At 35.5% G+C, this 27,498-nt stretch overlaps 1 protein-coding gene across 3 annotated transcripts in view; it reads right to left on the reverse strand.

The window, feature by feature from the left end:
- Window positions 1–27,498, reverse strand: part of LOC119835972 (nephrin) — a 178,168-nt gene that overhangs the window by 5,732 nt on the left and 144,938 nt on the right. For all 3 annotated transcript variants that reach the window (XM_038361107.1, XM_038361105.1, XM_038361106.1), the window contains exons 12-26: window positions 16,932–17,068; window positions 16,069–16,222; window positions 14,724–14,861; window positions 12,793–12,957; window positions 10,847–11,005; window positions 7,884–8,015; window positions 7,177–7,257; window positions 6,165–6,444; window positions 5,369–5,604; window positions 4,752–4,860; window positions 4,227–4,396; window positions 3,043–3,213; window positions 2,381–2,571; window positions 1,059–1,218; window positions 388–506 (exon numbers count right to left, since the gene is read on the reverse strand). In XM_038361107.1, coding sequence (XP_038217035.1) covers window positions 388–506; window positions 1,059–1,218; window positions 2,381–2,571; window positions 3,043–3,213; window positions 4,227–4,396; window positions 4,752–4,860; window positions 5,369–5,604; window positions 6,165–6,444; window positions 7,177–7,257; window positions 7,884–8,015; window positions 10,847–11,005; window positions 12,793–12,957; window positions 14,724–14,861; window positions 16,069–16,222; window positions 16,932–17,068 — 2,402 coding nt within the window. The remainder of the gene's footprint in view (window positions 1–387; window positions 507–1,058; window positions 1,219–2,380; window positions 2,572–3,042; window positions 3,214–4,226; window positions 4,397–4,751; window positions 4,861–5,368; window positions 5,605–6,164; window positions 6,445–7,176; window positions 7,258–7,883; window positions 8,016–10,846; window positions 11,006–12,792; window positions 12,958–14,723; window positions 14,862–16,068; window positions 16,223–16,931; window positions 17,069–27,498) is intronic.

Below are 27,498 nucleotides of genomic sequence, written 5' to 3' on the forward strand. Positions count from 1 at the left end.
TAATGAATAGCAGTGGGGGTTCAATGGTGAAGACCTCCAACTTCAAATAAGTTGGGGGTTCGAGGCCAGAACGAGAAATAAATCGATTTTTTAATTTATCTGCGCATACTGATATCTTCATCACTGCTCCAAACGGTGATAGAAAACATCGTGACGAAACCAGCATGTCTGAGATTTAAAAAATTCGACGACATGTGACATCTACTAACCAGCACTTGGCCAGCGTGAATTATGGTTTGAATCTAAGGGATGTATATGGGCTGATGGTAAGCGATCACTAACGCTCATATAAATAGTCAAATTCATAGATTTTAAAATTGACACTAGTTTAGATTAATTATATTAAAAATAATGGGTATTGTTATACTTTATATTAAAAGTACATACCTGTTGTAAATATTCACCAATCAGTGGTGGGTAGGAGAGGTATCTATCAGAGGACATGTTGTAGTAGGATCCATCGAGCGGGGGCATGGGGCTGGGCGCCGGGATGTAGTTCTGTTTGCCTGGGGACAAAGATCTTATTAGCATATGCTGACAGTATACATTATATGAACAACAAGCTCCATCCGCGTAGAAAAGAAAAAGATACGACAGTTTTGGAATTTTTTCCCATATGCTTACTTTCCGCGTGGGAATTCGGGGATACAAACTATTGTTTCTTTTTTTTGGTTTTAAACCATCTCTGTACGGAATTTCATCCAAATAGGTTCAGTTTTCATTCACATTCACAAAAACAAGCAGACAGAGATGCTTTCGCATTTTTTAAATATAGTCACTCGTTTTAAGCTTCCATTCAAAAGCGAGTAATTTAACAGTTGAGAAATAGTCGAGAAGAGATATGATGAGACACCACGCTCCACAACCATCCCACATCAACCACTATTACCCTGTATGCTGTAGAAGAGCTAAGAAGATTAAGAGTGAAGAGGAGTTAAGACGAAGAGCAAAAAAGACACCAGCTCTTCTCCCCATCACGCTATAGCCACTGTAAAAAACTAAAAGTAGCAAAAGACGAGCTAAGAAGAGCTGCGTAAGAGTGGAGAAGAGAAGCTCACCAGCGCTCCGGCCCAGCGTGCTGTGTCCGGCGGCGTCGCGCGCGCGGTGCGCGTGCGGCGCGTGCGGCAGCGTGCGCGCGTGCTCGCCCTCGTACGCCGCGTAGTTGGGCGGCGGGTAGTCCAGCGGCGGCGGCAGCAGCTGCTCGTCCAGGTACTCCGTCTGCGAGATCAGACATTTCTGTACCACTGACTCAGAATAACAATAATCATAAACAACAATAATATGCATATTTTCACATTATTACTCCTTTTTACATTATATAATATATAATAAACATAATTAGACTAGCTTACTTAATCAAACAGGCGAACGCTGTTCTGCCTAACTCTTATCATTTACTCTTATCATTTTTGAAAAATGGGTGTACCCGATATGCACAGAAAATTTCATGAAAATCGGTACAGCCGTTATAGAGTATGGTAACTAACATTGTGACACGAGAATTTTATATATAGAGAATTATTTTGTTTATATTTTAATAGTTGTTAGCACAGACTGTGTAACGTTATTTTTATTGATAGTGCTTGACTTAAATTATGACAGCATTTCATTAAATTTTCCAATCATCTTACCCGTGTATGTAATGTTGGTTATAACCAAGATTAATGTAATAAATAAATATACAAAAACACATGTACATAAAATTTCGACTTAACTTACATATAAAACAATACAGTAAATAAATATAATTGGTCCATTTTGAAAAATGCCTTCTACGCTAGGCGATAAACTGTGTTATAGAAGATATTCATCAAAAGACTCACAATCACTCACAGTATAATAAACAACCTAACTCACAATAACGCTTCGTACAGTAAGCAACTGGACTCACAATTACGCTAAGTACAATAAGCAATCGGACTTACAAATACACAAAAAGTTGTCCGAAGTAAAACTGTACACGAGTCCGTGTTTTGACGAACGATGCAATAAACTTTGAACATTACACGAAATAAGAATGTAATTTTAATAAATGTTTTTATACGATATCACTCGGACTTTTTAAATAAGCTATGGTGAGTCTAGTCAAGCCAGTACTTTATTACAAACAATTTTATGAGTTCATATAAATTAAAATACGAGAATCTGAATTTGTTAATTTGTTCCATATTGTACCTCATTACAGAAAATTACAAATTCAAATAATTCAACGTTAGTTTTTCTATCAAATACAGACTTAGCTTAACATCAAAGAAATCCATATTTACTTCGTCGTAAACAAAATAATTGAATATAATATTCAAAATTTACTCGACTGTAATTATGAAAACTCCTTAATCAAAATGAAAATTAATAATAACCAAATATAACAATAACTCACTTGATTTAACATATGCCTATTGGGCATACTGGGAACTTCAGGTATTGGCGGGGGTTGTCCGTCGCCATCTTGTGAGTATGTCTCGGATTTCTCCGAAACGGAGCTAAGGGTCTCGCCTGTCATAGTATCGTTGTATGAGGAAGGTGCGTACATTTCGATCGTTGCTGATTTTGATGACTGTCCAGCTTGTTCTGTAAGTTGTTTTATATAAGTTGTTTGAGGGTAAATGCGTAGTAGAGTTGTTGTTAGGTAAGTAAAGTTAACAAGTTAATGTGAGATACAATATCTATAGTAATGTTTAAAAAGTTTTATGTTGTACGGTTTTTTGAGAAATTGTTGTTGTAAGTCATTATTGTAATGTATTTTTTGTTGGGTTTTTCTTAAAATGGAAAGAATCGTACAATATGGGTACATAGATATGATGTTAGTGTGAAAAATACTTTTGATCTATTAGTTATCCAAGAATCGAACTGGACAAATATTGTTCGAGTCAATGGAAAGAAAATTGAAAATAAAAGAGATATTAACAAAAAATACAATTCAAAGTGATGAAAAATTGTAGCTTAAGGTCTAAAAACATCTAAGATCCAAATAGGTTTACCGAAATTGCACTCAAAACTAAGAGACAAAAGCAATGAAATTGTATGTTTTAAGCTGCTTACCTTTCAACCGTCGAGACCGTCGCTTCAGAACAAAGCAAGCCACCAAAGCTGCATTTATGAGAACTAACACGACTCCAGTTATAGATACATAAACTACTACAGATTTAGACACATCCGCCGTTTCTACATACTCTGTGGACACTACGTTTAGTTCGCCTACTTCTGATGAAGCTAAAAAGAAAAAGAAAAGAAAAATGAGGAAAAAATAAAGAAAAATCTACGTGAGGGTGGGTTGTGCACTGTTGACATATATGTTTGATTGAATGATGAAAAAAAAAATGAGAAAAAATGCAAAAAATATATTATATTGTGCGAAAAACTACACATCCACAACATCCAAGTACAGCCGTCAGCTAAGTTCAAACCTCGGATGCGTTTGTTCGTCCGTCTGTGCAGGCAGAAGCCGACCAAGAGTACATTCAAGAGGATAAGTGCCGTGCCCACTATCGTCCCGGTTATTATGAATACCCCGGGCACGTTGTACGAGTTGTACTCTTCTGAACTCGACTGTACTGACGAAGGGAGCACGTCTATGGACAAATGTGGTTATAGACCAGCCACATAGTAACTCGTACTTATAAAAATAACTTTTATATCAAAATACAACTTTTTGACAAAAAAAAAACAAAAAAGACGCAAGCTCCATGTGCTAAATAGAACATTTTTTTTTGAAGATTATATACACGCAGTAGATTTTGATCGAGTGTACATACAGATGAACAAAAAAACTATCCGTGGCGTTAAATTAAGACCCCTTCGGGCCAGCATTTCATACATAGTAAAGAAATGTCAAAGACATAGTACAATTTTTTTATATAAGAGAAAAAGATAAGTAATACCTGTTATTTTAGGCTTAGCTTCACACTCAAGAGTGGTTTATCATTTAACTGAGTGTGAAAAGTTGTATTAAGTATAAAAAATTGATTTGATTTGATTTGAATATTATATTATATATTTATTATATAGGTATATAATATTTCCTATATGTATATTTGTTACTTTTTGACGCGAAAACCACATAACGAATTTTGATTATACTTGGTACATGAGTTAAAGAAAAATTAGCTTTTGCCCACCGCGGCAAAGATAGATTAAATAAGATGAAAGAAATATTCTGAGTGTCACAGTAAATAATTCAAGGGTCTTACAAATAGGATAACTTGTAAAATAACTGCAAAACTTACTCAATGTGGTCGCTTTAGTGTCATCTGGACGATATTTGCTCTGTCCTATTTTGTTTATGGACATAACAGAGAATACATAATCTGTATTCCTCTCCAGACCGTGTATAGAGAAAGTCGTTGCGTTTCTGGGTGTTACATCTTCGTATTTATACGTCTCGTCGTATATTTTCCTGTAAAATTATCAATAAATAATAAAATATTATTAGACCATTATCACCAATCAAACACCAATCAGTTATCATACAATCAGGTAGCTTACTTTCAATCATCATTCAATACGTTTTAAATGGAGTTATTAAAGTATTTATTTCTTTTATTTATGAAAAATATAAAACATTCACATTAATATATAATATGTAAAGTGATAAGTATAACTGACTGACTAATCAACAATCAAATAAAATACCAATCAATCAACCAATCTTGCCAAATAAACAATGAACTTCATTACAACATCATCAATCATATACATTAGAACGTAATATTATTAACACAATAAATTGCAATATAAATACAACAACTCACCGGAATCGAATCCTGTACCAAGAATACAGTCCGCCATCAAAGCCGGGCACCCACTCCAGTGTTACCGAGTTATGTGTCACGTTAGTTACTACTACTGATGTTACTGGATCTAAAATTGTATGAATAATTTTTTTAATAAGTTTAATGTATCATGAAAATATGAATTGAAGACTTAAGTTATAATTATAAATATGTACTTTAATGCATTGAAAACGCTGTTCCATTACTAATAAAAAGCGATATTTTAGGAAGATTCGCGAAGATTTTAATCAAAATTGTCGAATTTCATATCTGGGAGTCGAGCACACTTTGGACCAATTGTGCTAGCTCGCGGGGAAGTACCACACCCCCACAGAAGACCGGCGTGAAATAGCATTCTGCTGTGTTTCGTTCGGTGAGTGGGGGAGCCGGAGGCCCATATTCTTTTCCTTTATTTCTCTTCATCCCAGTCTTTTCCTTTATTTCTCTCGTCAGTCCTTTACAGGTCTGTAATCGACCTTACGCCTCTCTATATGTTCATGGGCGGCGGCAGCGCTTACCATCAGGCGTTCCACCAGCTCCATTGCCGACTGTGACATAAAAAAAAGAAAAAAACTGACTGGTAACACACAACTCACCTGGGGCACTAGTAACATCCAACTTAACCGACATCTCCCCATAACCCAAATGGTTTCTCGCGGCACACTGGTATACACCATAGTCCATAGACGTGACGTCACGCACCAGTAGCACGGAGGCAAATGTTAGCGCGTCGATGCGATGGAACTCCGCTAAGTATTTTGTGGAAGTGTTTGCGGGTAGTTTGATGCCGTTCTTGGACCAAGTGAAGTTAGGCGGTGGGATTGATTTGCATCTGTTCGGAGATACATACATTTAAAATAAAATAAATACATATTTACTCACATAAAATCAACAATTCTTATATGACTAACGAACTGGTTGTTAACATCGTATGTTATTTGAATTTCTGAACAATTCGTTTATTTCGTTAAATTAGTTATATTGGTGCTATAAAGGTTTAAATTGTATGGGTAAATTGAGGTTTAGTCAGTCTTCAATTAGAGTTATTTTTATTAATAGACAAAAAACTATTAAAACAAGTTTTTTTATATGTAGTTAAGATATATCGTTATTAGGATAAAGTATTTAGGTACTTTTATTTATATTATAAATCTTATGTGTATATTTTTATCTTGAGTATAAAAAAGCAGGTCGACTTATTCCATGATTCATGTCTATACATGAACCTCTCGCACGGCATTTAAAATCGGTCCAGTAGTACATGAGATTAGCGCGTTCAAACAAACAAGCTTTTTAGTTTTTAAATATTCGTATTATATAATTTAGTACATAGTTTTAGAAAATAGTTAAAAAAGCTATAGAAATTTAATATAGGGTTTTAAAATTACTCACTTGCAAACTAATCGCCCAACTTGTCCTACATTAGTTGCCGACTTAACGATACTCGGAGACGAGTCCATTTCTGGCTTGAACTTCATCACCAGCGTCACATCCCGCCTCTCATCACCGATCCCGTTGTTCACCACGCACGTGAAGTTGCCTACATCATCCCTCGTCACTTTGTCGATGATGAGGGTGCTCGTCTGGTTTCTGGAGTCGAAGGTGATGGAGCGTGATGATAAATCATAGTCCGGTCTCTCCCATCTTATGTGGTCTGCTGATAGTGGGTTTCCTAGATTTGGATAAGGTAACATTATTTAAAAGGAATTGCAAAAAATATATATCAAGATAAAGTATTAATTCAAGATAATTACAAAATGGAGATACCATAATTAAGTACAGGCATATAAAAAAATAAAAATAAAAATCGGTCAAGCGTGAGTCGTACTCTTGACTCATTTTGACTCACAATTAAGAAAAAGTGCAATTGAATAAAAAATTGGTCACCCATCCAATTGTAGACAGTGATTTCTTGATAATTTTTTGTTATTGCGTCAATGAAATACACTATCTCTAAAAGGTTTTTCGTATAAAGAGAATAATATTGTACAATATATTTTGCTACTTATTATACATATAAACCCTCCACTTGATCTATCTTTTAAAAAAACCCTATCAAAATCCGTTGCGTAGTTTTAAAGACTAAAGCATACATAGGAACAGGCAGCGTACTTGGTTTTATACTATGTAATGATTACTAAGGATAGATAGACTAGAAATTATGAATATTCACACTAACATTATAAATGTTAAAGTTTGTTTGTTTAGTTGTTTGTCCGTCAATCACACTGAATGTATTGGACGGATTTTGATGAAACTTAGTATACAGACAGAGTATGAGTAGACCTGGGTGATAGGATACTTTTTATCCCGATTAAATGCTCCCTTGAGATAAAAAGAGAATGTTGATATCCGGACGGAGCCGGGACGAGCGTCTAGTTGTTTACAAGTATGTAGAACATACCATTAGCAGCGCAGACCAGCATCGCATCTTCATTAGCACTCGGTACTCCCACTTGGTACACAGATTTTATCTCCGCCGCGTCTGTAAAAATGAGAACTGAGAACCTCCTTCGTTTTTGGGAACCTCGGGAAAATATACGTTGTAACACCTGTATGTTTGTATGTAAACGACTCTTTTAGACTCGATTTTACACTTTACACAAACAGATTTATTTCAATCTGTACATTTATGAAGGATCGGTGACAATACAATACGGAGTTTCTTACTATTAAGATTAGTTTGGTAGGGAAATAACTCTAATGAGATAATTTAGTTGATTTTATCATTAAAGCGCGTGACAATTTTTTATTGTTACTCATTGTTTTTTTATATGACAATGTTTTTTAATGTCCTAAACTGTCAACTAAACCGGTGGTTCGCCTGATGGTAAGCGATCACCACCGACCGTGAGCATAGCAGAGGTAGTGGCTATGCTTATGCACTACCCGAATTTATGGGGAAAGTTATATAAATGATTGACTGGAAAGAGGGAGCAGATAGGGAAGTGTGAGGAATATGAGACGGGTTTCCAACTGCCCCACTCGCCATACGAAAAACAGTAGCATCTACACGCCGGCTTGCGTGCTACTTCCCGGCGAGCTGGTCCAATTCGTGCCGAAGCGTACTCGACTCCCACATACGATATTTTATGAACAATAAATACTTACAATGAACAGACACGGTGATGTTTATAACAGCAGCGCCTTGCGAGTTGACCGCCTCGCAAGAGTACACGCCTGCGTCGTGCCGCGAGAGACGAGTCATGTTCAGAAGGTTGCCCTCCGATATGATTCTGTCGTCTATAACAAGGAAAGTATTTCATAAAATTATATTGTACGAGCGAAACGCTCTAGCTCCGTGGTTCATACGAGTGAAACAGTTTTAAAAATCGGTACATGATAAGCGCGAACAAACAAACAAACTATTTTAATATTATTTATATAGATGGAGAGTAACGAATCATCATCATCATCAGCCCATAAATGTTCCCACTGCAGGGAGACGGCCTCCTATGATGATCAGGCCATAATCCGTTAAGTATAGTAGGGGAGCCCGAGATGCTAAATGTGTATTTACTCGAGCGTTTCAGAAACCTATTGGAATTCGCAGATTATACGATAGCAAGAAAAAAAGTCCTATAGTGTTTTCAATTTTAGCGGTGGAAAAAGGTTTTTGATATTTTTTTTAATTGTGAAAGAAAAATGGGGCTGTGGAAATACTCAAGCCCGTTAGATTTTGATATTTTGAATGCTCTGGCATATCACTGAAATAAAATATAAGTTATTCTTATGATTTATGTGGTAATTTCGTGGCTACAAATAAAAGGTAAAATATAAAAATATATGACTCGAGCGCGTCAGATAAAGATATTACGGGTTATTTACAACATAAAAAATGCATATTTCGCTAATCTGACATTTTGAGCGAAACCTTAAAGAATTATCGATATTTTTTAATTTCCTGCGGCTCATGCGAGCGCACCCACCAGTATTAACTGCTCATACTTTCTGGAGGTACTTAGTAATAGGTAAGGTACGTTCCCTTATAATAATCTGACGCGCTCGAGTAAATCCCAAAATCCCCTCTTGGGCTCCCCTACTAGTATAACTTAAACTTTTTATACTATCTAGTGATATATATAGCGACTATGTTAAAAATTTTCTCGGACAGGTTAAGTCACTTGCTGAAAACCTTTATTAATATCGGTATAGATTATTCGGCAAATAATCTTAAATAATAACGTCAATATGAACCGCATGCTGTGGTGGCTAAGTGGTGAGAACCTCGGACTTCAAAATCGCTAAGTAGGTGTTGGAGACCGGGCGAGCGTGCAGGAAATAAATTGATTATCCAATTCATCTGCACATGTGGATAACATTACCATATCTCGAAACGGCGAAGGAAAACATCGTGAGGATACCGGCATGTCTGAGAATCCAAAATTCGACGACATGTGACATCTGCCAACTCACACTTGGCCAGCGTGGTGGATTATTGTTTGAACCCTCATAGGAGGCCTGTGTCCCAGCAGTGGGAATAAATATGGGCTGACGATGACGATGATGATGATGATGATGATGATGATGATGATGATGATGATGATGATGATGAATAACGTCAAAAAGATTCTCGAATAGAAAGGTACTTTTTATTTTGTTATAAAGAGTTTATAGACACTTGTTTCTGACATTGCACCACCTTTCGAGTCATACCTTCCGAAATAATTATATTAAAGCGACGACGTTATTTGATATTCTTGTGCCATCAAGGATAATAACATTTATTTCGCAAACGAATAACACCGACTTCCGATCGTAGAAATAATATTTATTTCTGATATTATTCTGTCATATATATAACATAACAAACCATATCTGTCTATAAATAAGTGGATACCTATTGAACTTGGTTACGCAACGAATCGAAAACGTCTGATATTTCATTAATCGTGTTTCTATGATTTCCAATACTTTCCAGAAAGTTCTTACGGAATGAAAAACTACGGAAATTGCGAAAGCAATTAGACTTCATTGCTCCATAATACATAATCTATTTCTGGATTTTCTGGATTATCTTACTTATATATTACCTTACTAATACCTTATTATAAATATTTTCATACTCATAATATTCTGGTGACATGAATTTCTTTGTGTTCTAGTATCTCTTCGGAAATGGCTGCACCAATTTGTACGAAATTTTATGTCTTAGTAGGTGGTGGAAAAGGATATTGAGTGAGGTAGCTCAGTGATTAGGACCACGAGCTGTCGTTAGGACCGCGAAGTCGGGGGTTCGAGGCCGGACGAGAGTGTAAGAAATAAATTGATTTTTCAATTTATCTACACATTATTGACATCACCAGTACTCGATCGTGAAGGACAGTAACAATGCACATTATTCATGATCACTAGTACTCGTAATGGTGAAGGAAAAAAACATATCTAAGAATCAAAATTTCAACGACATGCGACATCCAATCCGCACTTGGCCAGCATGGTGGTTGGCCTGAACCCTTGTTGGAAAACCGTAATTCTGCATATAGGCTGATGATGATGAATAACCATGTCATTAACTATTTCTATGCCTTCAAGTGATTAGGGTGTAGAAAAACAACGTTAACGGCTCAACAATAAACGAATACATTTCCCAAACGTACCAATAAGAAAGCATATAGTTTAACGTACTCAAAAGCTAACTCAACCCACAAGGCTCAACTCAAACATGAGTAACATTAAATCGAATTTCCGTGAAATGAAGCCACACAAATTATTATTGGAAATCAAATCCGATGCGAATATTAAATATCCCTTTGCGTTTAGTCTACCCAAAGATTCCGGAACTAATGCCTTTTGAATCAAAACTATCAAAGGGGTAAATTGTTTATAGTATACTAGCGACACAACCTGGTTTCGCGCAGTTTCTTCTCTCAAACAATAACACCTTTTCATCCTACAAATATTAAAAATGCGAAAGTTTGTAATGATGTGTGTGTGTTTGTTGCTCTTTCACGCAAAAACTACTGAACCGATTGTAATGAAATTTGGTATTTAGACTGCTGGACAACTTTCCAGTTGTTATTCCAACATATAGGCAACTTTTTATCCCGATATATATTTTAGAGAGTACTCACTAGATGTGGTATAAGAAGCCTGTGTGATGGGCAGCCCATCCTTAGTCCACGTATATGCAATACCAGATGGGTTCCCATCTGCACGCACTGACACAATCAGCTGTTCATTTTCAACTCCCACCGCTGTTGTTTGACTTGTCTCGTCGAATATTGGAGAATCTGTGATAGAATTTTCTTTAGGTACTTTATTATACTCACATTTGCACATATATTTGGAGTATTGAAAGCAAGAATGAAACGACATTTCAATACAATTTAAACTAACTATAAAGCATGTAAAATAATTGAAAACTATTCTTAAGATTATAAATTATACTTAACAGACTACAAGATAGCATGACGCACGCACACATTTATATAACTAACATGACTCTCTGTCTCGGCCGGCCCTGTTGGTACACAGGCCCGCACGCACACATGCATACTGTATAATCTTCGCTCAGACATATCATACATAGATATAAATCTACTAATTGTACTGAAGAAATAAATCACTATTGAAATTATTGTGTTGCTTGATTAATTATTTCAGCATTAATCAGAATCATTACCTGTATTTAAATTGATTATTAATCGTTAAAAGACATGTTTAGACAAGACAAGACATCTTTCTGATTTTTCTTTCTTATCTCGTTCTCTCGTTGCAGCCTTTTAGGACGTCCACTGTTGGACACAGGCCTCCCCCAAAAATTTCCAAAACGACCGATCGCCATCTCTCTTATCAAATATGTAGAATTATGTTTTCAACACAGTACCTTTTTTAATAATTTTTCTGTTTTCTTTTTACTACAGTGGACTATATACTTTAAGAACCTATATAACTTGGTTTTTAAGTCCTGTATTCACCTAATATATCATTCTCATAAAAGTCTAGTTTCGTAGTACATAGCTAGCAAACTATGCATGTTAATGGACGATATATGCATCTGAATTGAGAAGTAATTTAGGCAGGACATAGGCAAAGCTAAATCTAGCCTTATCTAAAACAGTTGAGGTGCACTGGGGCTGAACGGTTTGATCCCTTTACCTGCGCAGATGTCCCCAATATTCTAGCTCAACTGACAAACTTATAATTCCTTGAAATTCCAGGATTTAGAATGCTTTTAGTCAGTTTTATCATCGCATATATGAGATTTTCTCGGGCAAGCATTGATCACTGTCTATACAATATTCGATGGTATTTTATTTTTAAATAGCATAAGTGCTAAATAAACTTCGTCTTAGAGACATTAAAAGACATGGTAAAAATGTTTTTTTGCATATAAAAATGTTAAAACGTCACCAATATCATTTAGAAAAAACACGTGAAAGAATTTTATATGTACACTATCAAATTTTATAAGATGTACGTATGCAAATAGGATTTCATTTACAGAATCCTACGTTAGTACGACTTAATTAGTCACTAATTGGAAGAAAAACAATACGAACAGATTCTAGAAGATGAAATAACAAATAAAAAAAAAACAAACGATGCAATGTTAAAAGTTCAGCAGTCTTCAATCTGGCAGAAATGGGGCGAATTTTGTGAATTGCTCCATTTGTCTAAGACAGCAAGTAATCTTTTTCAGTACTGTACTGTTGAATTATAATACACCCACAATTTTAGTCAAAACCACCCAAGTTTGTGTCCACTTGGTGGGTTGTTAAACCCCAACTTAAAGACATAAAAAGGTTATAGACAACTCATGATTGAACATAGATTGTAGAAGTAGAATAAAGCTTTGATAAAACCTAAATTATTTAACATAGATATTGAAACTTAACATACTGAACATACTTACAAATCCTAAGTTTTTACATACCGATACGAAGCCTTAAGTTACATAAAAATTGATAATAAAACCTACCTAACACCAAAATGACGTTAAAACCTACGCTACGCTAACGCTACATGATGTTAAATCTAAGTTACAACACACTAATCTTAAACCTAAGTTACTCACACAAAACTTTAAGCGTTAAGGCGTCGTGCACACTCCTTTGGATAGCCTCATTCATCGCCTGGCAAGTGTAAACAGCGCCGTTTAAATCTTTGCTTATGTTCAACTTGAGTTCGATTGTGGAGACCGTCCCGCCATGTAGACCTTTCTTCATCTTCATGGGTTGACCTGGTGATGAATTTGCAATATGTATAAGAGAAATCCCGTGTCCCCTAGTGGAGTATGTTTCAAAAATCTGTTTCACTAATCGATTTTGTTTATGAACGAGTAGGTGATCAGACTTCTTCTTTTTTTATATGTCATAGTCGGCAATGGAGCTGGTGGGACGTCTGATGGTAAGCGCTACCATGACCTTACGCCTCTTCAAATGGATTGAAGTGAAGTCCCGTGTCCCCTAGTGGGGTATGGGGCAGACGATGTACATCTGTTTCACTGATCGATTTTCTTTATGGACAAGTAGGTGATCAGCCTTCTGTGTCCTGCCAGACCGAGACATTTTTTTTTTGTGCGTCCCCACCGGGAATCGAACCCAGGACTGTATCTAGGAGCCGGTCAGATCTTCTAATATATATACAAAAATAAAAACAAGAAGCGCCCGCGGCTTCGACCGTGCAGTGAAAGGAAATTCCTATGGCAATGAGATATTTCCCCGCTGTAAGATGTAGCATATGGCACTTCCTAGCCTCCCAACTCTACATAAATCATAATAAAATATCGCTCCGTTAGTTAGTTTTTTAGGTTATGAAGTACTTATCCTTACTACTGAACTGCAAGCTTAAGAATTTGTTAGCATATATATCAAATAGAATATAGAATAATTAATGCTTAGATAGTATAACAAAAACGTTATCTTTAAATCTAGAAAGAGACATAAATACGCTAGTTTGATAAGAGGGATAAAGCAGCAAATGCTGAAATTGTACATCTGATAATTACGTCCTGTATATTAAACACGATTTCATTCCAAATTCAACTTTATTGTGTAACAAATAAAATTCAAAATCAAGCAAACATATGACGCCCGGAGACATAACTCTGGAAATAGTTAAATAAAGACGGAATACTAAATAGCACTCGAACAAATGGAAATTAACTTTAACAGTGTTATTTAATTGGTTTTCTTAACGTTTTAAAAATAATAAAATATAATAGTTTAAAAAAACTATAAAACACGCTTTAACAAAAATCATATTTTGCAAATTGAAAACTGGAATAATTTTATCAAATTAGTGTATTGTTATCGGTCCTCAATAAATCTACAAAGTTTGAACGAAATCTGGCCGTTTAAAGTGGGTCAAAATCGCGCCCAAAGAAGTCAGTTACAAACAAACAAACATACAAACAAACAAACATACAAACAAACAAACATACAAACAAACAAACATACAGGTGAAGCTAATAAAAAGCGTGTAATAAATTTTTAACTAATAGTACCTACCTAGAAGGAAAAATAAATTTTAATCTACATTCCAAAAAGGATGAGGTTCTTGATTCGACTACCTATAAACTATTATTTTTAACCGATTCCAAAAAAAGGGAGGGTCACTTTGAGTATCTCAATTAGACTGTTTTCTTTGCTTGTTACCTCATAACTATTATTTGGATAAATCGATTTTGACGATTGGTTTTTTATTCGTAAGCTAGTGCCTCCCGTGTGGAATTTAAATTCGGTCTAGTTTAGATTTTTAACAGGCAAATTTTTATATATTTATATAGTAAACGCTTTATAGTATAAAACAGAGTCGCTTCCCGCGTCTGTAAGTGTATATGCTTAGGTATTTAAAACTACATAACGGATTTTGATGGGTTTGTTTTGATATATAGAGTGATTCAAGAGGAAAGTTTATATGTATAATAACATTCTATTAAACAACACCCAATTTCGTGCGAAGCCGCGGGCGGTAACGTAGTTAAAAATAATTATCAATACATACTCTGTACAGGTATCCCGTCCCTCCACCAGGACAGCGTGGCCGGGGGGTTGCTGCTGGCAGCGTCGCAGTAGAGCGTGCCTTCGATGCCTGGTCGAAGCTCTTCCGGTTCTGCCCTCACTTTCACTGCCTCTGGGGCGACTGGGGGCAAAAAAACTCTTATGTTATGATTATCGTTCTATTTTAATGATCGTTGTTTCAAATGTAAGTTGAAAAGTGTGTTTGCTGCAAAGTGCTCTCAAGAACTACTGGGCCGATGTGGATGAAGTTTACTTTGACATCTAGAGGGATATAGAATTAAAGTTATTCTGAATATAGAGGGATAATATGGTTCCTTAGATATAAGTTGTATGATATTTTACACTTCACCAATTTTTTTACAAATGTGTGTTTTTGCTATCTGTACATACTAACGACCAGGAAAGTTAGTGGTAAGGACAGAAAAAAAGTGCTTGAGGCATAAAAAAACCAGTCGTCTCTTTTCAAATAATTAACCTTACAATACAAAAGGAAGCGCAGAAGATAGAAAAGTCCACAGTATAATTTTAATGCGAAAAGCAATTAAAAATAAACCCTATTACCCAGATCTTAAGCGCTAAACACGTTAAAATAAATCAATTAAGCGGCAAACTTGGCAACTAACGATTTAACTTACATAGCAAAGACTTGTAAATGAAATTCCTTAAGTTTCTAGCTTAGTTTAATCAATATGAATTTCGAAACCTACAAAATTAGTAAATTCTTCGGTATATTAAATTTCGGTTTAATTTTCGGTACTGCATACAAATTAATAAAATTTGTGTTATATTTAATAAGCTTTACAGCAAGTACAACGCAATATAAAATATAAACTTCTCAGTAGTTTTTTATGTTTTGAAACATTGGATTGTATCGAACTAATGCTCCCTATAATAATATTTACTGTTGTTCAACAAAGATGTTAAAACAGGTCAATCGTGCGGAGGGCGTGGGCGAGACGCTGGAAAAGCCCGAGCTACATACATTGTTAGTTACATAACTCGTTAGCAGTTCGGGACGCTATTTAGGGGCGGTACAACAAAATTCGGAATAACGCTCTGATGCTAAGTACGCGTTCAATCTGGAGATATAATATAACATTATCGGATATCAATTGTTTTTTAATAATCTGTTGAATGAATAATTGTTACTCAAGATACAGATGTCACTTTTTGAAACTTGTCAAAACTCATTTAGTTTGACAAGTTTCAAAAAGTCTCTAGTTTGTTGACAACTACCTAAATACCCTCACTTTGTCAGAAGACTTTATGACTGGCTGCAACTGCACCCCCCACCCCCCTACTTTGTAACCTTATTGCATTATACTTACAGTGCACGTTCAAAGTCACAGTCTCGAATAGAGGGATCTCCGTGGCGCTGTTGGTCGCTTCGCATCTATACTGAGCCAAGTTATCTGTCACATTGGTTAGTATCGATATTTCGGCGGATACCGATTTATCAGACACTTTGGTTACCGAGTGGATCTGTAAGATGAAATACTTGTTAATACTATGTCACGCAAACTAAAACAATTATAACTTAACTTTATGTATGAAACACACACACAAAGACATCCCCTCAGAATCACCCTTCCACCGACACATTCATACAACATACACACACACACACACACACACAAACACATGTACACATTTTGAGGACATAAAGTTACAACTTAGTCATTTACTTAAATACACACCCACAAAACACGACCACCCAAAAAACACACACACACACACACACACATATATATATTTTTTTATGTCATAGCGGGCAGCTGAGCTGGTGGTTCGCCTGATGGAAAGCGATCACCACCGCCCATAAACATTCGCAAAGGTACCTCTGTGAATGCGCTGCCCGCTTTTATGGGGTAAGGGAAAAGGAAAGGATTAACGGCTGGAAAGAAGGAATGGACTAGGACGGGTGAGGAAAAGGAAACGGGCCTCCGGCTCCCCCACTCACCGTACGAAACACAGTGGCATGCCACTATTTCACGTCGGTTTTCTGTGGGGGCGTGGTACTTCCCCGGTGCGAGCTGGCCCAATTCGTGCCGAAGCGTGCTCGACTCCCACAATGAGTTACATATACAAAATTTGGACCAAGTTGCTTATTAGAACTTATTAATTAATTGTTATAGCTACAAAAACAAACCATTACAACTACTATAAATTATATTAAGTAGAAATACGTCACCTTTTTATCGTTTTTAAACCAAGTTAGCGTAGCCAAAGGATTCCCGCCAGATGAGATGCAAGACAGTTTCTGTACCGTTCCCGCGGCGAGGGTAGTGCCCGGGATATACCCGGTTATCATGGGGGCTGAAGGTGGATCTGTTAAAACAAACAAATAATTTATCGAAGAAAGTCGTGAAACTATAGAAAAATGGAACAATTTAGTTTGTAATTGCGCTTTAACTTTTCTGAACGAAAACCTTAGTATCTCGAATCCGATATGAACTACAAGGATATTTTAGAAAGTACTGGAATAGATAATAACAACGATTCAAATCTTTAAAATATCAGTACATATATAACACAAACTATACTTAAGGCCCGCCTCGGTTTCGCCCGTAGTACATAGCCTATATCACTCAAGGATGAAGCATATATTAAACAGTGGAAGAATTATTTAAATCAGTCGTTTGTTCTTGAGATAAGGACGTTCAAACATACTCTTCAGAGTTACATTGTTAGTAATTAAATACATACTAGCTACACGCCCCGGCTCCTCTCGAGTAGTTAGTTATCGTAGTTGATATAAAATAAACTATCCAATCTTTTAGTTGGATCGAACTGCATACGGTGTGCAAAATTTTATTAAAATCGGTTGTATAGTTTAGGAGTCCATCGCACACAAACAATGTGACACGTAATTTTTATGCACTAAGATTTGTTCTTCGAACATAGGTAAGACTTCAACCAGGATAATCCTAATCTATATCAAGTTGAACCTATACTTACATAACTTTTATCATAGGACATCAACTAAGATCATCCTCGAAGTCTTATAATTATAATTAAGTATAAATTACAGGGTCAACTTATAATCACAACTATGTACGGAGTAATATTAATTAGTAAAAGGAAGTTTATAATAATGCGACGATTTTGCGACTAAATGTAGCGAATAATTCATTTTTTAGGCAAAGTTAATTACATGATAATGTATTACAATCACTATTTAACATATTAACGTAAATAACACTATGATAAATAAATATCTGCGTGAGAGTCCGATTCCTATTGCCTTCACATTTTACATTAAAGTGCGTCTAGAAATATTGTCATTCCATTCATATAAGACACTCTTTTAAGTCGAAAGTAATTATAAGAAATCTTAATTGTAATTCAAATATGAATAAGACGATACTTAGAAATCTTTATCCAATTTTATTGATCAAAGCGGCACGAATTTGATGTGTACATAGCGACTAAAGCTGCGTTTTTCGTCACATTCCGCTGTCTTTAAATCGCAAGCGCGCCACGGCCTTAGCATTGTTTGCATTATTTTAATAACAGCGAAGAGACAGCGAGTTTCTAATAAAATTATATAGTGTAGTTACCGACCTAATGAAGCTATAATTCCGTATTAATATACCGCGTTTTCTTTGTTTTTCCGACGAACTTTGAAATGTTTTCAATGCGAGTTTAACATTTGTTTCGCGTGAATCGGTTTTATGCTTTCAAAGTGTAGTTTGTTTAAGAAATTGTGGATAAATATCTGAGAAATTGGGCCGGCTTTTGTGGCGGAAGTTTTCGTTGTAAGAAAATGATTGGTCCAGTAATTGGTTTTGAAAGAGCGAGTTATTTTGCGGGTTCTATGTCGGGTAATGATAACATATTAAATGATATTAATATTTATGTTTATGTGTATGATGTAGGTGTATTTTCAACCGACATCACAAAGAAAGGAGTTTCTCAATTCAAGTGTATGTTTGAGCTTTGTTAATCGAAAATTAAAGTTTTTAAACGATGTTTGAGTGGGAATTGTTGTCAATTGGTCCCATTTTAGAATTTGATGTGGTACTTCTAGGGACGTTAGTGATCTATTATGTAGAAAATAATTGCTGACATAACATTTGCTCATTAACTAGCTACCCTCCCTGACTTCGCACGGGAAAAATGTTTATTATGTACGTATAAACCTCAATTTTGAATCACTCACTGAATTGTATCGAAAATCTCACTAAAGTCACTGCAGCCTTTTTATATATAGGAAGGAAAATACGGGTAATATTATATACTATGTATACGAAGCCACATGATTGAACTAGTTATATAACATTATAATCATTTAGATTCTAGACCACCCTGTATATCTAAAGCACTAAATTATATAGCGCTTAGAAGTAATCATTTTCTAATAATAACGGCAATGTGCGATGCGATGAATTATTTATGCTCGTAAAGCAGCGGTTAAAACGTATTACTAGAAATCTTATAATACACTAGCTTCCGCCCGCGGTTTTGTCCGCGTGGAATTAGGATATTTGCAAATGATTTCGTGACTATCTATTCCTGTTTTACTAAGGGAGCATTTAATCAGTCAGCTCATACCCTGTCTATATACCAAATTTCATCAAAATCCGTTTAGTAGTTTCAACGTGATTGACGGACAAACATCCAAACAAACAAACTTTCACATATAAAATATTAGTGTGATAGTGTGATTAAACGCAAAGGTAACTGTATGTTTTATCAATGCACAGCCCAAACTACTGGACCGATAGGGCTGAAATTTGGCATGCAGATAGTCACTATGATGTAGACATCCGCTAAGAAAGGATTTTGATAAATTATACCCCCAGGGGTATAAGATAGGGGATCAAAGCTTGTATCACTTTTGAGCACGAGGGCGGAACTGCGGGCATTAGCTAGTTATTTTTTAAAGTATAACATTGTTCAAAATATGTTACTGGTAATAAAGTATATACAAGAAACTGTATTTTACTACTGTACGGTTTTAGGTTTCTTTAAATAACGTTTTAAGCAAATATAACAGAAATTATCTATCTTTATTTCGACGTTTACAATTAGCAATAAAAATTAGGGACACAAACGGACAGGACACATGAACCAAAACAATGGTTTTAAATAAAAATTAACAAGCTGTATTTCACTGAAACAAACAGACATACCAATATAATTTATTTGTATAGACGTTAAACCATACCTCCCCGTCCCTCCAGCCAATATGGCATAACTGGTCCCAGGCTAATTTAGGGAAATCACGTTACAAGGCAAATATCGCAAAATGAGGGTAGCCCATAAATAGGTTAACGATATCAGGCGATTTCTATAGATTCGCCTCACGTCCCTTACACAATCCGTCGCCACTGATGTAATGTTTGACCCTAATTTACGGGACCGCTCGTTTATGGTATACGCGTGTACAATTGTTATAACAAATTAGCTGTTCGCCCCGGCTTCGCCCGTGGTACGTATGGCCTGGGTTAATCAGGGACAAAAACAGATTACAAACATACATACAAACACGTAAATGTTTAAAGGTAAGCTTCTGTGTGTGTTAATGTGTGTCTAATATTTGATTCATCCTAAATTTCTGTTAAATCCGTCATGCTTCATAGAAGGTTTAGACTACAGTGCCCGTCCACCCGTCTGTCAATAGGCAGTATCATTAATCGTGATAAGACAGTTAAAACTTTGAGGTATAATATCTATCTATTGCAACACAATAAAACATCAAAATTGGCACAACCATAATTTTGATACATACCTATTTACTACCTTACCATAATTTACCTTACCATACCATAATTCTTGTACATACCTCGAATTCTAACCGTGACTGTCACGAGACCGACTCGCACTTAGCCGTTTTATATTCACAGACATGTGCTTCTAAAAATTCCGAATCAATGTTTTATATTCGCAGTATTCCGAAGCGAGCGTGAAAGGCTAAAAATCTATACGAAAAGCAAGTGACGCAGCGAGGGAGCAATTAACTCCGCCTCTCATTACATTAATGAGGGGAACGTGCTGGCCAGCACAGGCTGTGTAATCGATAATTTATATTAGAGAACATGTTAGTACATAGGTTAGGTTATCTTGTAAAGCCTATTTTGTGTGATTTGATGGAGACTACAGCTAATGTGACGGAGAGAAAGAAAAATTGATAAATGAATAATATTATAGATGTGAAAGAGACTCGGTAGATGAAGTGATTTGGATGAAATTTGGTACCAGATAGTTGGAGAACTGAGACAGGGCATCAGTTAGGTGTTTTACCGGAATCGTTTTGCTTGACTACCCCGGCGAAGCCAGGTGCGTAAAGCTAGTGAATAAATCGTGTTTGATTTCCGTTGGTCTTTAAATATTGTCGCAAAAAGAACCAATTGAAAGACCATTAAAAAAAATGATAACGATATATGTTTATCGACGCTATATCTAGTCATAAATCCTACTAATATTATAAATGCGACGAGTTTGTAAGGATGTGTGTGAGTTTGTTACTCTTTCACGCAAAAACTACTGAACCAATTGTAATGAACTTTGGTACGTAGACAGCTGGACAACTGGAATAACATATAGGCAACTTTTTATGCCGATATTCCTACGGACTTACGAGTGAAACCGTGGGGCGCAGCTAGTAATAAAACATTTTTTTTCAGTAGTACTTTAGCTTTTTTGTTGTGTCGTAACTCCGACTCGCACTTAGCCGATTTTTAATTTTAATTCTTCTAACACTAATTGCAAGTTTGTACATGAAATTTCAATATAAAAATTTCACCCGTTTGTGATCCATTGTTTTCTATTAAAATGTTTCAAATATATCGATGTAGAAATTAAAAACTTTTTGACGGATTTTAAACGCGATTTATTCATTACATTATTAATCAGTCTCCCCGTGACCACGCTCGCTGTAAAGTGTTCGAAACGTCGGGTTAATAATATAATGAATAAATCGCGTTTGAAATCCGTTAAAGTTTTTAATTTCTAAATGTATAATGCTCGCGTAAAATCAAACACAAGAAAATACTATATCGAGGTGTGTTCAAGTTAACGTGTTTTCTTGTATTAAATAACGTTTGTATTCAAGGAGGGTAGGAGCTAGTTCCCTCAGGGGGGATTGAAGTTAATTGTGCGCACTTAAATGTTTTCAGACAGGTGTACTTAGAATTTTATTCCGTCTCGCCTCCGCGTCATTGAAATTAAGTGCTTTTACTATTGCTTATAGCGTCTATTTTACTATAACTAGTTGAGATGGTTGTTGGTTCTGTTTAGAAGAAATTAGTTAATAAATACTTATGTTCCTTAAACTTTCTATGTAAGACAATAAAGAGGAAAAAGTTTTGTGTTTTAGATAATATCACACAAAGGTACTGGATGTTTTACAAATATTCTGTCACTATTTAAAAAGTCGTACTATCTTATCGTATCTTCACTGAGTGTGAGCTAAGTTACATAAAATTCATAATAGAATTGCAAATATATAAGCCAAGATGTTAAATTGTCATAAAAATGTTCAAACCTATTAAAGAACGCGTCAAAATCTACAAATAATAGTAAAATGTATGTATTAATAATCTAATAATCTGAAAGCAATTCATTTTAAACTAAGAAAACTAACTTATATAAATCTGTTAAATTAACAGACATCCTACTATCCTTCTAATATATCCTACTAATGTTATAAATGCGAAAGTTTAGTAATGATGTGCGTGTGTTTGTTGCTCTTTCACGCAAAGACTACTTAACCGATTGCAATGAAATTTGGTACGTGGACAGCTGGACGATTGGAATAACATATAGGCAACTTTTTATCCCGATATTCCTACGGGATACGGACTTACGCGGGTGAAACCGCGGGCCGCAGCTGGTACATCTATAATCTTACTTGTCTTTCCACAACGAGATCGGTATCTTCACGAGCAAAACCGCGAAAGTTTCTAGTAGACAAATCTACACTAATTAATAAAGAGGAAGAGTTAGTTTGTTTGATTGAACGCGCTAATCTGACGAACCACTAGGCCGATTTGAAAAATCCTTTCAGTGTTAGATAGCCCATTTATTGAACCATATAGGTTATATATCAGGTACTACGCGGGCAAAACCGCGGTGCACAGCCAGTACATCTATAGACTTACTAGACTTTACTCTAGTCGTATCTTCGTCAGCGAAATAACGTTACATTGTTATTAGAATATAACATATACGCTACACGTGTATTAAAACAGACATAACCACACGGTACAGCTGTAACTGTTGTGAGAACATATTATTTGTAATATTAAAGCGAAATTGTGTCGCGAACACGACACTTAAGTTTTTGCGAGCGAAGCCGCGGCATCGCGCGTTACAAATATCTCCTCTGTCTATTCATTCCCATCTGAATACGGTTTTTTGTTCGCTTTTAATGGTTTGTACCTTTTTATAAGCGACAGCGGGTGCTTGCGGAGCAGTTTGCACAATGAACTAGTGGATGTTTACTTATCTATTACTAGCTGCGCCCAGCGTTTTCACCCGCGTAAGTCCGTATCCCGTAGGAATAATGGGATAAAAGTTATCTATATGTTATTCCAGTTGTCCAGCTATCTACGTAGCAAATTTTATTGCAATCGGTTCAGTAGTTTTTGCGTGAAAGAGCAACAAATACACACACATCCTTACAAACTTTCGCATTTATAATATTAGTAGGAAGTGTTGCCCGTTGCTACGGTCGTGGTCAAAGGAAATCAACAGTTGTCACCTATCGGAATTTATAAATTTTGAAGTAATTTAAATTTTTCTTAGGCCATAGGAGGGCAACTGAGCTGGTGGTTCGCCTGATGGTAAGCGATCACCACCGCCCATGAACATTCGCAGGTGCTTCTGCGAATGCGCTGCCTGCTTTTAAGGGGAAAGTAAAGAAGAAATTGGGAAGAAGAAATGTACTGGTAAGGGTGGGGAAATGGAAAGAGGCCAATACACGTACACAAATAATTTTTAATAATGTCTATTTCAATAAATTTTCTATTGTTTAAATAGTTGTAAATAATATATTAACATTACCAAATTATATCTCTTATCTAGTCTTTAAAACTACACAACGGTTGTTGTTGGGTTTTTTTAATAGATAGACATACAAGAGGAAGGTTTATACGTATGATAACACCTGTTAAACTACTCCGAATTTAACGCGTGAGAAGCTGACAAAAACTAGTCTACACTAATACTACAAAGAGGAACAATTTGTAGTTTTGTTTGTTTGTTTGTTTGTAATGGATAAACTCAAAAACAACTGGACCGATTTTAAAAATTCTTTCACTATTACAAGTTGCATCTTCGCTGAGTGACATACGCTATACTATGTACCACGAACTGCTATATATAAATAAAACCTTTTTCGTTCTAGAAATCAAAAATTTTTTAACGGATTTTAAACCGTGGTCACGGGGAGACGCTCGCTGTAAAGTGTTCGAAACGTTGGGTTAATAATATAATGAATAAATCGCGTTTAAAATACGTTAAAAAGTTTTTAATTTCTAAATGTATAATACTCGCGTAAAATCAAACACAAGAAAATACTTTTTCGTTTCGTCACGTGTATATTTTTTATTTCCCCGCGATCTCCTCTCCCCCTATCCCACACAACAGCAGATGATTAATGACACATAGATAACAAGTTAGCAGTATGCTGTAAGCGGGAGATCGCACCGATAGACGCCATCTTGCCGAAAGCCTTTTCACATCACATTAATGAGGCTTTTAATTCATACTTCAAACAATTTATTCGGAGGGTGCTGGAGCTAACAGTGAAATATATCGATTTTAATTTGTAAATAAATTACGTATTTGTTTGTACGCGATGGACTCCGAAACTACTCAACCGATTTTAATCAAATTTTCACGCCATGTGCAGTTTGATTCAACTTAAATAGTTGGATAATTTATATTATTTCAATTACGATAAATGATTATCCGGGCGGAGCCGGGGCGTACACAAGTATATTTTACAGGCTGACCATCCCGGCTTCACCCGTGGTAATAACTATAGAAATTAGGGACGGTGGTAGAACAATTGAAAATCATCCAGGCTTTCCGTATATCTCATGTGATATTAGTTCCTGAGATTTTCGCGTTCAAACAAACACTTCACTTCTATATTATTAGTATAGACGTATATACAGGCTATCAAACTAAATTATGTATGTATATATATTTAAAGGATGGACATAAAATGAAAAAATCACTAGGATACATATACATCTATATCCTTAGTTGTAGGACTGAAAATTCTTCTGTAATTCTTAAAGAGTAACGTTCTTTCTCAATTCAAATAAAAAGTAAGTGAAAAATTATAAATTAACTTTAGCCATTAACTGTGACGTCACCAAAAAGTAAGCCTAATTTGTCAGTTTATACAAGCGGTTCAGCAGTACATACATGAAAATAATGACCAAGCAAAAAACTAAAAAGCTTTCAATTTGTCAGAACTTACCAAATGGGATAACAATATAATAACTAACAGCTATTGAATATAAAGAGAATCATCAAAATCAGTCAATTTGCGAAACTCCTCCTTTTCTGAATTCGGTTACAATAAGATCAAAATTTTCTATATTAAAATTCGTTGTGAGATATCAATTAAGAATGAATAATTAAATCTCATAATTAACGGTTCTTATAAAGGCTTTAGTTAAGTGGAAAGAGGATTTAGTGTTAAAATAGTTTTGAAGTTTATTCTTAATAGATGAATATAAAGCTATTTATTCTCAGAGGAATACAGGAATAGGGCAAAAACCCTTGGATTATAGAATACTAGTTGCGCCCGCGGTTTCAACCGCGTAAGTCCGTATCCCGTAGGAATATCGGGATAAAAAGTTGCCTATATGTTATTTCAGTTGTTCTGGTAAATGGCTACAACTTTGTCGAAATCACACACACAAACAACCAATCCTACTAATATTATACATGCGAAAGTTTGTAAGGATGTGTGTGTGTGTTTGTTGCTCTTTCACGCAAAAACTGCTCAACCGATTGTAATGAAATATGCTACGTAGATAGCTGAACAACTGGAATAACATTTAAGCATATAGACATTTTATCCCGATATTCCTATGGGATACGGACTAACGCGGGTGAAATCGCGGGGCGTAGGTAGTATAATATAAAAAAAAAATCATTAAATTCTATTGAGGTGTGTGTGAAGATATATAAAAACTTCACGGCTAACATATAGTTAATAAATAGTCGCTACGAATGGCCCATTCACTCCAATGCTTCTCGCTTGTATTCGGGAAAAAATTTTTCGTGATTAATATTTTTTTTTTCAAAAAACAACCTTTCACTGGAATGGTCCTGTACAGAATCCGAGGTGTTATGCGAAGGAGTTCGGTAAAGTTATCGTTATCGGTGCTCGTTACGGTTTTTCGGTACGGGTTTTGGGTATTTCACACCGTTTATGCCAAATGCTATATAAAACCTATAACCTGTAATAAACCTAATGTAATACCTTGAAAGAAACTAGGTTATTTATCATTAAATAACATTAATTTATATGCTTCTCCTATATCAACTCTCTATGTATAACGTTACTATTATTTTGATGAAAAAATGTACGTAAAACAGATTTATAAGCTCACACACACACACACACATACACACAAAATTTAGTCACGCGTCATAATTAGACATAATAAACAACCATAAAACTTAACAAAAATCACGGTCAAGTAAAATAAAGTTAAAATTAATGTTAACCCATTCAGTTAATCTAAGTTAAAGAACATAACTTGGGGGTATTATGGAGCTCGTATTTCAACACCAAAATGTTAAGGTGACGGTCGACTAGGCACCTCATGAATATGCATCGCGTTACATGCTATTACAAGTTCAATGAAGCGTAACCCTTTATATCACGGATTCAACGAGATTTTTATGTTTAAATAAGTTTTTGAATATATTAAACTTGAAATTTTATCTCGCTATTTTATTTTTATCATGTCTTTCTGAGATTTATACAACTGGCTTTCTATTTTGGTGTTAGTAACAGATTGATTTTAAAACATTTCTAGTCTTCTTACTTGAAGTAAAACATTCAATTTTTGCGGTCTTTTTGAAAACTCAATAGACTTATTACATAAACTATTCATATATTTCCGCCACTAATACTATTCACCTGTAACATACCTACATTCTCCTGTGAGTCAATACACAACACATCTTAGACACTCCAAACATAACCTATGCATCTCTCGCATGCATAACCTATCCTAGATACTAATTTCTAGCATGCATGACCCATACCAGCTAACCTAACACATGACAAAGCTAAGAAGCATGTAGGCCACCTGATGTAGTCACCACCGCCCACAAACACCAGTATCACTCCAGGTGATACAGGTGCTCTGTCGGCCTTTGAGTAAACAGTGCCGTATAATCTATCAACCAATCTCCACTAGAGATATGCCTTATGTATGCACGTAATTCCAGCATGCGCTACCTAATGTGCACGCACCCTAAACCCTCCCAGTTTCCAAGCACGTGTGCCGGCGATGCCGCATCGTTAACAGACAGTCACTTTGCCTTCTCGCTATGATAATATATATCATGAATATACATGCTCTGCATATTTTTGTTTCGTTTTATTATTAGCTATGCTCATTTAACACAGCTTTATCTAATGTAATAAAGAGGAAAAGTTTTTTTTTGTTGGTTGTACCCTAAAGGCTCCGAAACTACTGGTCCTAATTATCGCCTAAGCGTGACCCCTGGATAATATAGTTAACAAAAAAACATATTTTCATGATAGAATCAAT

Source organism: Zerene cesonia, chromosome 22 (assembly GCF_012273895.1).
Source record: "Zerene cesonia ecotype Mississippi chromosome 22, Zerene_cesonia_1.1, whole genome shotgun sequence".
Taxonomy (NCBI): domain Eukaryota; kingdom Metazoa; phylum Arthropoda; class Insecta; order Lepidoptera; family Pieridae; genus Zerene; species Zerene cesonia.